The sequence below is a fragment of the Corvus kubaryi genome, unplaced genomic scaffold (assembly GCF_017639235.1).
Source record: "Corvus kubaryi isolate FWS band 111438036 unplaced genomic scaffold, C.kubaryi_AGA036_p1.0 37373, whole genome shotgun sequence".
NCBI classification, from domain to species: domain Eukaryota; kingdom Metazoa; phylum Chordata; class Aves; order Passeriformes; family Corvidae; genus Corvus; species Corvus kubaryi.
In genome coordinates, this window is record NW_024581121.1 from 1,012,454 (window position 1) to 1,025,021 (window position 12,568).

The 12,568-nt window shown below is 63.4% G+C and overlaps 3 protein-coding genes across 11 annotated transcripts in view; 1 reads left to right on the forward strand and 2 right to left on the reverse strand.

The window, feature by feature from the left end:
* Positions 1-12: 12 nt before the first annotated feature.
* PYGO2 (pygopus family PHD finger 2) lies at positions 13-1,930 on the reverse strand. Its single transcript, XM_042034487.1, has 3 exons — positions 1,741-1,930; positions 1,613-1,662; positions 13-1,538 (listed from the first exon to the last, which is right to left on the reverse strand). Exons 1-3 carry the CDS (start codon positions 1,862-1,864, stop codon positions 465-467), a joined length of 1,248 nt encoding a protein of 415 aa, XP_041890421.1. The 5' UTR covers positions 1,865-1,930; the 3' UTR covers positions 13-464.
* A 313-nt stretch (positions 1,931-2,243) lies between these two features.
* On the reverse strand, positions 2,244-12,457 carry SHC1 (SHC adaptor protein 1). Of its 9 annotated transcripts, none has more exons than XM_042034483.1 (14): positions 12,376-12,394; positions 10,267-10,350; positions 6,557-6,718; positions 6,253-6,323; positions 5,883-5,946; positions 5,503-5,622; positions 5,018-5,071; positions 4,842-4,893; positions 4,531-4,657; positions 4,265-4,433; positions 4,029-4,089; positions 3,747-3,908; positions 3,399-3,661; positions 2,244-3,156 (listed from the first exon to the last, which is right to left on the reverse strand). In XM_042034483.1, the coding sequence occupies exons 2-14, from the start codon at positions 10,276-10,278 to the stop codon at positions 3,028-3,030; spliced, it is 1,446 nt and encodes a 481-aa protein (XP_041890417.1). In that variant the 5' UTR covers positions 10,279-10,350; positions 12,376-12,394; the 3' UTR covers positions 2,244-3,027. The 9 variants fall into 9 exon arrangements, with proteins under 9 accessions (XP_041890417.1, XP_041890416.1, XP_041890419.1 ...); XM_042034482.1 differs by lacking the exon at positions 12,376-12,394 and adding an exon at positions 12,278-12,332; XM_042034485.1 differs by lacking the exon at positions 10,267-10,350 and having other exon boundaries at positions 12,376-12,457.
* Positions 7,435-12,568, forward strand: part of CKS1B (CDC28 protein kinase regulatory subunit 1B) — a 6,494-nt gene continuing 1,360 nt past the window's right edge. Inside the window, exon 1 of the mRNA XM_042034489.1 lies at positions 7,435-7,986. Coding sequence (XP_041890423.1) covers positions 7,435-7,986 — 552 coding nt within the window. The remainder of the gene's footprint in view (positions 7,987-12,568) is intronic.

Consider the following 12,568-nt stretch of genomic DNA (forward strand, 5'->3'; position numbering starts at 1 on the left):
GACACCGAGACGCGCGTTTAAGAGTTTTATAACGACGGTACAAAAATTTCCATTAACGATTGGCTAAAACGGACGGAGCTGGGGTGGGGAGCGGGTACCGGGACCATTCCGAGCACCGGAGCAGGGGGCACCGGGACTGCCCCGTGAATGTGGAAGGAGGCACCAGGACCGCTGCACAGCCCAGGAGGTGCCCCCTGCAAGGGCAGTGACCTAACTGGGGGCAGCACTGCGGAGCACCAGGAAGCCTCAGCCCTCCCAAAGCCGCTGCACTGGGGCCTGGCAACGGCATGGCCACCACCGTCCCAGATCCCCCGGTGGGTCCCGGTGGCAGGCAGTGCCTGGCGAGCAGCCACAGCCAGTGCATGGCAGTGCCTCTCTGGCTGGTGTGGGGGCAACAGCTACAAAAAATGGGGGTTTGGTCCTAAATCAGTGGGGGAAGCTGTACATGGCGGCTGAATGGTGGCTCAGCCGTCGTTGGCGGTCACCAGCTGTCCCATGCCCTCCCGGATGTAGACCGACTGGATCTCTTTTGTCTTGAGGCAGAAATCGCAGGCCCAGACGGCAGAGGCCTCAGTGGTGAGCAGCCCATAGGCATTCTCGGTCATCCCCGTGCACTCTCGGTGGAACCACTTCTGGCAGGAGGCCTCACACAGGATGGCGTCCTGGTCATCGTTCACCTCGTTGCGACAGGCCCCGCAGGGGTACACAAGCCCCGGTGGTGGCTGGTGCCCTGAGGTGCTGGTGGCCTTGCCGGGGGGCGGCAGTGGGAGGCTGTTGGTCTCCGGAGTGCTGGCACTGCGGCCAGCGCTGTTGGGGGCAAAGCCAGGCTGTGCCCCGTTGACGGTGGCGGGGGAGCCCGAGTGCTGCTCCTGGGCGAAGGTGCTGGGGGGAGGGTTCTTGCCCCCTTCTTCGCTGCTAGCAGGGAAGCTGGGATCCGCCCCAGGGAAGGGACTGGCGGTGGGGGGCAGGGGTGGCATGTTCTGCCCGGGGCGCTGCATGGGCGATTGTCCAAAGAGGTTGCTGGGCTGGCTGAAGCGCTGAGCCACTGCTGGCCCCCCGGGGGGGTTGAGGGCTGGCCCGGGGCCCATGTCCCCCCGGGGGGGCTGCCCCATAGTGGGGGACATCATGGGCCCGAAGCCCGCAACAGGCCCCTGCATGAGCTGCCCCATAGGGGGGCTGAAGTTCTGTCCGAGGGGCTGGCTGAAGGGCTGCCCGGCGAAGGTCAAGCCCCCCGGCTGCACGTAGTTGGGATTCTGGGGGGGAATGCTAAAGGCCGGGCCCATCTGCCCGGGGGCGAAAGGCGGGGGCTGCCTCCGCAGGGGCTGGGGACCCCCGCCGTAACCGGGGGGCACCTGCGGCGACATCCCCCCCTGCACGCGGAAACCGCCGAAGGGGACGGGGCTGCCCAGGAAGGGGGCAGGGGCCGCCCCCACCTTGGGGGCTCCGAAATCATCCTCGAAGGGATTGGAGGCCACCAGGTGGTCCACCATAGGAGTGGGCGGCGGGGCGAACTCCGAGAGATGCGAATAGGCAGGGCCCTGCGGGGAGAAGGTGACGGTCAGGGTTGCCGTGGCCCCCCCCGGCCCCCGCGCCGCCCCTCGCCCGGCCCTACCTGTGTGTTGGACTTGCGCCGCTTCTTTTCGGGGCTCTTCATCTGCAGCCCTGCGGGGACAAGCGAGGCCGCGTCAGCAGGGCCCGGGCGACCCCCACCCACCCCGGTCCCGGTCCACCCGCGCTCACCTGCCTTCCCCTGCTTCCGGCCGGGCCCGCCGGCGGCAGTGCTGCCCGCGGGGTGCGGGGGCCCCGGCGGGGGCGGCGGGGCCGGGACGGGTCCCTCCAGCTTCTCTGCGTGCGGGGCAGCCATAGCCCTCACAGCGCGCGCGTCGCCGCCATGGCCCGACCGGAACCGGAACCCGCGCGGGGCCAATCACACCGCGCAGGGGGCGGGGCCAAGCGCGCGAGACATGTCAATCACCGCAGACTCCCACCCCACCCCTCGGCCGGACCAAACCAAGTGCAGCGCAATGGAAGGGGGGGGGGGGGAGGATGCGTGAAGGGAACAGACGGGACAAACCACGGAGGCGGGCCTGGGGAGGGCACGGGAAAAGGACGAAGGGGAGCACAGGGCGGAGCCCACAGCGAGCACGGCTCACACCGGCCAGGGCCTAGAGAAATACCACCTCTAATACAACCGCCCACCCCACCCCCAGTGACCCGTCCCAGCTCTCACACCAGCCAGGGCCTAGAGAAATACCGACTTTAATACAACCGCCAGTTCCTTTGGTATAGCGGGGCCGGGGGCCTGGGGCTGCGACGGGCGGGGCTGCGCTTTGGCTTGGGGGGAGTTACACTGTGCATGCAGGGGGGTCCTCCCGCCAGCCCCCCGGGGCTGCCAGAATTGCCCAGGCCCCAGCCGGGCGGGCAGGGAGGAAGCGGACGTGGTGGCGCGTGTCCTGGAGCACAAGCGTGTCACGGATGGGGTACAGGGTGCTGGGAGCATGGGGGAGGCTCCGTCCCCAGCCCCTGCCCTTGCATAAGAGTGTGGGACCTGCGGGGTCAAGGCACAGTTAACACGTAAAGTGATCCGGTACAGTCGAGGGCCTCGTGCCTGGGGGAGCAGAGCCCCCCCACTGGCCCCCTCCTTGGCCCAGGGGCCAGAGATAAGGACAGGCTGTCTCTGGCTCAGGGGGGTTTAGCCCTGCCAGTCCTGAGCCCGTGCTGGTGAGCACAAGAATGGCTGTGGCACGACAGCAGGGCTGGGTTTTGGTAGGAGCTGAGCTGCTCTGCAAAGGCTGGAGCTGAGGGTTAGGGGCTTTGCAAGAACAGTTCCCCACCCTGCAGGCACTCACAGCCTGAGCCCCCCATGGCCACCAGCTCCATGTGGTGAAAGGAGAGAGGCCCTGTTCTCAGCCAAGTCCGAGCTCAGTGCCGGGTGGAGCTTGTAGAAGAGTCTGAGGGCTCCCTGGGGCATTGAACAGGGCTGAGGGCTGCGCATTGGGGGTGCTGTGCACTGGGGCCCCCGGGCGCTCACAATCTCCTCTCCACTGGCTGCTGCAGGCACATCTCACTGCCAGCCGAGATGATGGGCAGGTGATTGTCCATGTGGTAGCTGATGAGGTGGCTGACGCTCTCAAAGCGATGATCTTTTGTCCGCACCTGGGGGGCCAGAAAAGGGGTGCTTCAGGAGGCTGTCAGTACCCACGTAAGGCCAGAGCCACCACCCTCCATGGCATGGGCTAGGCACAGACCTGTGGTTGCCGTCTCACACCCATGCTCCACCAGGCCCTCTCCATCCTCAAAGCCAGCCCAGAGTTGTCCCCTGATGACCAGCGCACAACCCCAATGCTCTAGTAGCTCTTGTAACCCCTAGGACCCCCCAGGTCCCTACAAAGACTCACCACTCCCTCGGGATCGACGAGCAGCAAATGCTTGGGCTGCCCACCCTGCAAGCCAGTCAGCACGTACTGGCCCGGGGTGGTGGTGCTTTCCCGAACCAGAAAGTCTCCGTTCACCTTCAGCAGCTTCTCAGCCTCCTTGCGGTTCATCTTCCCATGGTACCAGGGCTCCCGTCTCAGCTGCTCCTCCATGGAGGCCACCACCTGGGCGGGGGGCAGCCCTACAGGCACAGATGGGGGCACACGCAGGGCATCTTCGAAGGGCTCTGCAGGGAGGGAAGAGCAGAGGGACCATGACTGAGCCCACAGCCACCTACCCCCTGCCCTGGCTGCAGCCACTGTTGCACTCACTCATGTCGAAAAGGTCCCTCTGTGTGCTGCCGTTGGCTGTGGCACCGGCAGCTGAAGCTTGGCGTGTCTTGTCTATGTTCTGCACATTGACGTAAGATGGGTCATCAAACAGGTCCGTGCGGCCAGGTGTGCCTGCTGGAGCTGCGTATTTTTCTCTCCCTGCTACCAGGAACACTGTGGTCAGCAGGGCTTCAGCCCACCTTGTCCCCCCACCAGTGCCCACCATCAGAGCACTCAGGGTCCGTGAAAGAGGATGGAGACTGGCCACACCCATCACATTACCTTGGGCAGGAGTATGCTGCTTCTGGGCGTCATACTCCCCACCGGATGACTGGCCGACAGGCTGCAGGGAGAGGCAGTGATGAGCCCCCACCCCCTTTCCTGCTCCCCACACCCCAGGCTGTTAGAGACGCCGGGGAGACATGAATAACCTTCAGCAGAACCCATGGCCCAGTTGGGGTCCCTACATCTCCCTTACAAGATGGTGCCTCCCCAAAAGGACATGCCCCGAGCCTCACCAGTGTGGCACCCAAGTGATTTGGGGTCTGAGCAGCCCCATCCTGCAGCCGCATGTCCACAACCCCCCCAATGGGAGGTTCCTTGCCAGGGAAGTCATTGTAGTACTGGTGATCCGGGGCTGGTTCCTCCTCTTCTTCGTCCCAGGCAGAGCCATCAAACCCTGCCATCCTGGGAGAGCACAGCACAGATAAGCCTGTGACAGCAGCCACGGCTGCATCCCCTCTCCAAAACCACCTTCCTCCTCCTCACACAACCCTGCCCTGACCTGTCGTGGGGGGTCACCAGCTTTGGGGGATTCTTCAGGTACTGCTTGAAGCGCAGCTCGAAGGCCTGCCCGATGGTGCTGATGACATCCTGTGCCAAGCCTTCAGGACACTCCAGGATATGGCAGGCTGGGTAGAAAAAAGAGGGATGGAATTGTGGAACTCCAGCACTAAAAGGTTCTTCACCCCTGAGCCTGCCCTGTACACCCCAGAGCTTTCTTACAGGTCACCCAGTTTCCCGCCCTACACTGAGCTGATCCTAAACACCTCCAAAGTGGGGCTCTGGCACTGAGGACCCTTGCAGCACCCTCACCTCTCTGATTGACGGGATCTTTGGCAACATAGGCAACGTATTCGGCTGTGTCCTGTGGGTGAGACAGCAGCAGTGAGACAGGGCTGCTGGGGAGCACTGGGCCTGACACCTTGGGAGAGGGCAGGAGAGGCACCAGTCCCCTACACACGGCGTGGATGGGGACCTTGCATACTCACCGGGTCTCCCCCTGAGGCGAAGGATATAGACTGCATGTGGTGGTTGGCGATGATCTGCGAAGTGGAGAACTTGTTGGACACAGCCAGGAATTTCTTGTTACCCACCCAGGGGTGGCACATCCCCCTCCTCCCAGGGCTGACCCACCATGGGGGCTCAAAATCCTCCAGAGCCCTGGTTATGAGCCACAGACCACCAGGAAAAGGACTGGGACATCACCAGAAATGGGGTCAAAACCAGGAGATCTGGCCCCAGGCAAGGGAACTTGGGTCTCACCATCTCCAGGAGAGAGCCCACAAAGCACAAGGGATATTCCTCCCACCTCTTCAGCCCCAGGGACTGTGGGGAGGTGGGCACTCATCACACAGCCCACCCAGACATTCCCTGGGGAGGCTGGGGGCATCCCCTGCCCCAGTGAGACCTGGGGTGAGGTACATGAGGATGCACCTGCGTGTCCAAAGCCAGTCCAACCCCTCCCCACTCTCACCTGCTTGCAGTCTGAAGCCATGAGGTTGAGGCTGCTGGTAGAGATGGTCAGGGTGATGGGCATGCCTGCAAACTTCAGGTTGCTCTTGCCCAGGATGGAGTTCAGGGAGCGGCTGCAGGGCTAGGGGCAAATGGTAGTGTGGAGAAGGGGCTCCCCAGACCAGACAGCCCAGGAGCAGGAGGACAGAGCACATCCCACTGCTTCCACAGCAGAGATGGGCACCTTGTCTTCACCACTGGCCCTGGCCCAAGCCTTAGTTAGGAGATCAGAGCCCTGGGCTGACCAGCATGGCACTGCCAGCTGGGCTGGGATCTGATCCTTGGCCCTGTGCCCAAATCAGCCATGCATGATCCCCCAGCAGCTCCCCAGCCTGGCCTCACCTTCCTTCTCCTCACAGCTCCCTTGGCACCAGGCACAGCCTCACATACCAGCCCAATGGCCTCCCTGCAGGGAGTAAAGTGAGATGTCAGTCCTCACAGTGCCTGCCTTGCCCCAAGACCCCCCCAGCCACAGGACTGAGGACATGGGGATCAGCACAGGAGAGACAGGGTGACAAAGGGGAAGCTCTCAGGCAGTACTAGCTGGGGCTCTTTGGGTGGGCAAAGTGGTCTGGTATTAGTATTTGATGGGCTGCAGCAGCCCATGGCCCCCAGTGAAAGCCCCACGTGCTGCCAGGGGCTTGCGTAGGGCTCAGACAACTTCCTCACCCCTCCCCAAAAGGAGCAGCCCCTGGGGAAAGGCAGAGCTCACCTGGTGACCTGTGTCCTGGTGTTGAAATCCAGAGCCCTCATGGACTGAAGCACTTCCACACAGCCCATGTACTGTGCAAGAGAGCAAGGTGAGCTTGGCCAGCCATGGGGTTTGCCCCCATGCAGCAAGGGAGGGGGCTGGGGCCTCAAGCACCCCAGCTCTGCAGCAGTAACTTCCCTGGGAATCCCACTGCCCATTGCCCTGCCCTCCCCCTCCCCCAAAGAGCATGGTGCATCCTACCACCAGGAGGTCCCCAAACCCCCCCAGTGACCCCTCCCACTCTCCCCCACTCCCCAGCACTCACCCGGACATGGTAGGAGACACCGGAGCCCATGACCTTGTCATCGGGATGCAGCCAGCCACGGGTGGGCTTATTGACAAAGCTGCCATGGCGGGTCCATTCATCACCCCCCAGCTGGCCACCTTCCACCCGCGTCTTCTTCCCACAGCTCAGCTTGTTCATATCCTGGGAACAGACAGTGACAGGTCTCGCTGAGCCAGGGCTGGCAGCACCCCCTGGCACCAGTGCTGGCATCCCAGGGGGACCAGGTTCCCCTGGGCTGCTGCTGGCTGAAGAGCCCCGCAAGCTGAGCAGGTTGGCGGGATTGGAGAGCTTCAGGTTGGCCATTTTGGGGAAGAAGGAGCAGAGGGTGGTAGGGCTCTCCTCCAACTCAGGCGAGAGCTCCCCAAGAGGTGCAGCATGGCTGAGGGAGGAGGAGGACAGGGAATCAGGCAGAGACCGCATGCTTGCAAGGGACTCCACTGGGGAGGGCGGGACTCCCAGACCCCCTATGGCCTCCTCCAGAGAGGAGACAGACTCGTTCCGCAGGTGGCTGTATTTGCTCTTTTGCAGGAGATCCATGCTGGAGACAGGTGAGAAGGGCCACTGCCGCCCTGTCCAGAGTGGTGAATGCAGCCAGCTGGGCCTCACAGGGACCCCACCGAGAGTCCGAGTGCCTGCAGCCACCGGGAAGCTGCCCCCAAGCAGAAGCCTTGGCTGAGCTCTGTGCTAGGTCCACGCCAGCCCAGCATGGCTGGCAGGGAGAGCTGGGCCTGGGACGCTGGGCAGCGGGTCCAGGGACTGCCCGGCACCGGCAGGTACAGCCTATCAATCGTGATCGGCGTCAGCAAGGATGTGCAGATCCGTTCAGACTGAGAGCAGCACACCACAGCAGGGAGGAAATGGGGCTGCAGCGACACCCTGGGGAGCCGCTGGCACAGGGAGGGGAGCTCAGAATGCTCTGTCCCCAGCCTGGAGGTCCTCAAGCCCCTTGCCACTCCAACACCAGGCCAGCAACAAATCCCATTGTCTTCATCCAGGGCCAGATCCAGCTCCCTCTGCCCTGCTGCTGGGTTCAGCACGGCCACCCTCCGCCCCACAGCTCACTCCAGCCCCTGTGCCGCTGCCCGCTAAGAGAAAATCAAAAGCATGAATATTTAAAGCCCGGAGACAAGGCAGACACAGAGTGCATCCAAGCCCATCCCAGCCCTGCTCCGAGCAATGTCCAGGAGGGAACAAGGTCCTTCTGTGGCAGCCAGCACCATGCAACCCACGTGCCGGCGGTGAGCAGCTGCTGTTGGCTCGCTGGGCTCTGCCGGGGGGAGCAGCGATGCCGAGATGACACCGCTGCTCGCAGCTTCCTGGAATACAGGGACATGCAGTCCTTTGAGAGCACAGATCTTGCCTGGAGGGCTGGTGGGAGAAAGAGGAGGATGGCCAGGAGCAGGATACAGGTAGGCTGTGCGTTGGGCGAGGCAGGGCTCAGCACGAACCCCCAGCCATGGTGGGGAGCCAGTGGGAGAGGCTGCAGCTAATCACTGCTGCTTCCCGCATCCCAGCCGTTTCTCCCGGGAGAAGAGATGAAGGGGCTGCGGCTGATCGGAAGAGCTGTGCTGACTCACAGGCGGCAGGGCAGGCTCTGCCCGCGGCGGGGGCTGCACTGGGGCTGAGGCACAGCGCAGGAGGGGCTCCCGGCGAGGGGTGGGGACGCAGCGCTTATCTGGAGCAGAAAAATCAAGGTCACAGGCGGAGCTAGCGGAAGCGGGCGGCGAGAATGTGCCGGGGCAAAAATTGGCCCCTTCAACCTCGGGGAGCTGGGCAAAGCTCCCACCTGTAGATCAGGGGGCTCAGGGGCAGGTCTCTCCTGTTCCCCTATCCTTGATGCACTTGCATGCAGCAGGAACTTGGGCCAGCCCGACTGTGCTGCCCTCCACAGCCTTGGCCCCACTGAGGGACAAGAGCTCTCCCCCCTCCACCACCTACAGGATGAGGCAAGGATTTCAGGCAGAACCCAACCCTTGACACACCACGAGCCAGAGCCTTACCAACGACCAGGTGCTCTGGCCACCAAACCAAAACTGGGGAAATCCAGGCCAAGGAAAGGGCTCTCCCTGCTTGGAGCCTTCACTCACCCAGCGCTGCTTGGTACTGGCAGCTGCCTGCCCCACTTCACAAAGCCTGGCACACTGCCAGGGGGACAGGGAAAGGAAAGCCAGAACAGGGCTGGAAATTGCCACCTACATGATGCAAGGGGCTGTGGCACATGACAGTGGGCCCGTCACTGAATCATCTCCTTGGCCATGCACGCTAGCTCTGTGAATGCCCGCCCCCTGTCCCCCTGGCAGTGTGCCACGGCCGGTGTGGTCCCAGAGGCGCAGAGAGTCCGTGCTGGATGTTCCACAAAGTGCTTGTCCCCTCCAGGGGCCCCTGGCTGTTCAGCGCTGTGACCTTCCTGTGGCCGCAGCACCACTCCTCTAAAGAAAAGCAGGAAGCCCGGAGCCAGGAAGCTGCTGGCCCGGCGAGGCACCAGTGCAGCCCTGCTGCTAGGGGAGCCCTGGCTGGGCGGCATCAAGTGGCCACAGGACAGTGGGGTTTGCCCATGAGGGACTGGCCACTGGTTGATGTGGGCCTGGCATGGCAGCCCTGTGAACCCTGATGCTTCCCCGGAATAAGAGCAGGAGGGAATTGCAAGGGGGCAGGAGTGTCTCCTTGGCCCATTCCCACCACTCCAGGGCTTGGAGCAGTCATCACCTCCAGGCAGCAAAGGGCTCCCAGCTGAAGCCCCTGCTCAGACACATCTCTGCTTTTATAAGCTAGAGTAATTCCTGATTTTCTCAGAACCTTCAAGGCCAGTCCACCCACAACATTCAACAGCCTGTGACAAGGTGCATTGCTGCTCCCAGCCCTCAGAGACCAGACGTGCTACCATCACAGCCCCCCCACCCCAGCATCCACCCCAGGGCATCAGAGCTCCCTCCCAGTGGGCTCTGAGTGCAGAAGGCAAACCTGGAGGTGTGCAAAGGCACAGAACACTGACCCTGCCTGAACAGGCAGCCCCAAGCTCCATCCCACAGGCTGCAGCCCTTCCCCTGGCCAGGCAGATGGCAGGAGCTCCTGCCCCTGCAGCAAAGTATGAGCAGAGCAGCTGGAACAACATGTCCCCAAGGAGCTCGGGGGCATGTCCTGGCCCAGCAGCTCCATGTGCCCTGCCACCACAGAAAGACAACGGATCAGAGAAACACAGGGACGTGGGCTACTTTCAGGCACCTGAGACTGGGACTTCACACACAGCCTGGGGCAAGGAAGAGAAGCGGAGAGGGGACGCTCAGGGCCCCATTACCAACATCCTCCCAGGAAAAAAACTGGGAGCTGAGTCAAAGGCCTGGAACATGCCAGTGGTTTGGCAAGAAATCGCAGCAAGGCAGCCACACATACAAACCTTGCCCTGGGCAGGAGACCCCTCTGTCCAACTGCAGTCAATGCTGAACCTCCGGGGCAGGGATGAAGCAAAGGAGAACACTCAAATCCAGCCAATAGCTGATTTTTCCCCCACACATCACAGCAGCATCACACAACATTTATGCATTCCTGCACGCAACCTCTCCTTCATTCTGAAGAGGGGGTTAGGGGATGCCAGTGGAGATCTGGGGAAGAGGCTGGAACCCTCCTGGAAGGCAGAGGAGGCAGGCAGGATCCACCACCGAAGCCACTTAGCCCTCCACCGAAGTCCTTACCACATACTCCATCGCCGGCGGAGGGCAGGGCAGGCCCCGGGCAGGGAGCAGAGACACACAGCCCCTCTCGTCTGGCACTCCGACCTGCGGTTCGGGGACAAACAGGGAGTTAGCCAGCCCTGTCCCAGCCCGCTGAGGTGGGGGCCATGGTGCCAAGAGGCAGACCCTGCTCCTCCATGCTGTCCACAGGTGGATGGGGCTGTGGCTGCCGTGCAACAAGCTGCTGACACAGGGGGTGAGAGAGACCTGGAAGCCACCTTCTTCCCACTGGCGAGAGGATGGAGCTGTGATGCGCTGGGACAGGAACATGAGGCTGAGCCTGGCCCTGCCCACACTGGCAAATGGTACTGGGGGCCAAGAATCACTCTGTGACCCAAGACAAGTGTCGGAGCCGATCCCTGCCCAGCCCAAAAACCAGCACTGGAAAGCCACACACAAGGAGGAAGAGTGGAGGCAACCCAGGGAGGAAGAGCTGCCCCCTCCTCCACCCCCTCAGCTGGCACCCTGATGCAAAATTACACACAGAGCCCCCAGGGCTGTGTCCCTTCCTCTCAGGGCAGCAGTGAAGACAGGAGTCATGGAAAGAGTCTACAAGGGGTGAGCTGGCAGAGGCAGGAAGCTCTGCAAGGGGAAAACAAGGCAAGCAAAACAGCAGCAGCTCCAGAGCTGCTGCTCTTCTCACTCCCACTCCCACTGTCCAGCCAAGGCAGTCGAGGCCAGGCCAGTGGAGCAGTGCAGGGCAGCAGACATGATTTACTGCTTGGCAGCAACTGTACCCTTATCTGCGGCCTGTGCCAGCTGTCACCATTAGCTTGGAAGGCAGCAAGATAAGGAGGGCTATACCTGGCAATGGCAGCAGACTGACCCCTGCAGCACTACGCCACTGCCAAGCAGAGCTGGCGACCGGGCCCTTTGGACATCGGGCATCGAGGCTGGTGGCAGGGAAGGAGCATCTGGACCCAGACCAGGGTGCTCAGCCTTACCAAAGCCCACTTGTGTTTCTCCCGAGGATGGGACACTGCTTTGCACAGCTCCAGAGGTGGCCCAGCTGAGGCATTCCCCACCAAAGGGCAGTGGATGGATCCTCACACCCTGCTTGGCTGGGAAGAGATGGCATCTTCAACTCCTCTGTTACAGTCTGAGACCAGGGCAGCCCTGGCAAGCACCAACAAGAAGTGCCCTTTGCCCACAGAATTCTGCAGTGCCAACGTGGCAAGCAGGGCCCAGGTTACATTTCCTTGGAACCCATGTCCATGGTCTACAAACTGCGCAGGTGACCCCGTTGAAGAGATTCAAGGGGAGAAGCAAGCACAGATGGTCACAACACACTGCGAGAGAGCAGGCACAGACCTGCACGGGGAAACAGCTACCCCTGTCCACAACAGTCGGGTCTGCTCCACGTACTCACCGCTGCCTTACTCTGAAGCACAGAAGGCAGGATGGCAGCAGGGCAGACCCCAGCACGGCAGAGGCCGAGGAACCCTCCAAACCCAGCCGGTGCCCGAGGTCACGCCAATCTCGGGGCTCGGCGTTCCAGCCCTAGACCCTGGAGCACCTCTAGAGCTGGTGTCCTTCCCGTGTATCGCACCAGCACAGGGTGGGGCGATGCACGCCCGAGCCCCAGGCACACACAAGCAGCCACCACGTCGGGTGGGTCACCCCAAGACCTTAACACAGCGCGGCACCGGCTCCTCCAGCGCCCGTCGGGCTGCACACGGGAGGGCTCGGGCCTGCCCCACGGCTAGGCTCCCCCACGCTGGGCAAACGAGGCAGCTGGGAAGGGCGGCCCGGCCCCCGCAGCACTGGGAGCGGCGGCGTCTCGGGGGCGGCTGCGGCAGGGTCCCCACTCGTTCCGCGGAAGGCGGCGGCGGCGGCGAGCGATGCGGCCTAAGTCCGGCGGCACTGCGGCCGCGGGGGCACCGCGGGGCCCGGCCTTGGATCCCGGGCCTTGCGCGGGTCTCCCCTCCTCCATCCGCGCGCGCCCTCACCGCCCCGGCCGGCGCGCGCTCACCGGGCACCATCGGTCACGCGCGGGCCTCCCGCCGCTCTCCGCCGCTCCCGCGCCCCCTCTGCCCCCTGCCCGCCCCCGCCGCTCCCGCCGCCACTCACTTCCGGCCCGCGCCCCTCCGGCGTGGCCCCGCTGCGCCCGTGTCACGTGACCCCGCCAGCCAATCGCGGGCCGCGCCCGATCCGCGGGAAGCGGCGCCGCGGCCCGGTCGCGTCGCGCGCGCAACGGCCAATGAACACCCGGCCCCGCCCGCCCCAAGCGAGGGGCCGCCGGAGCGGCGCGCGAGGCGGCGGC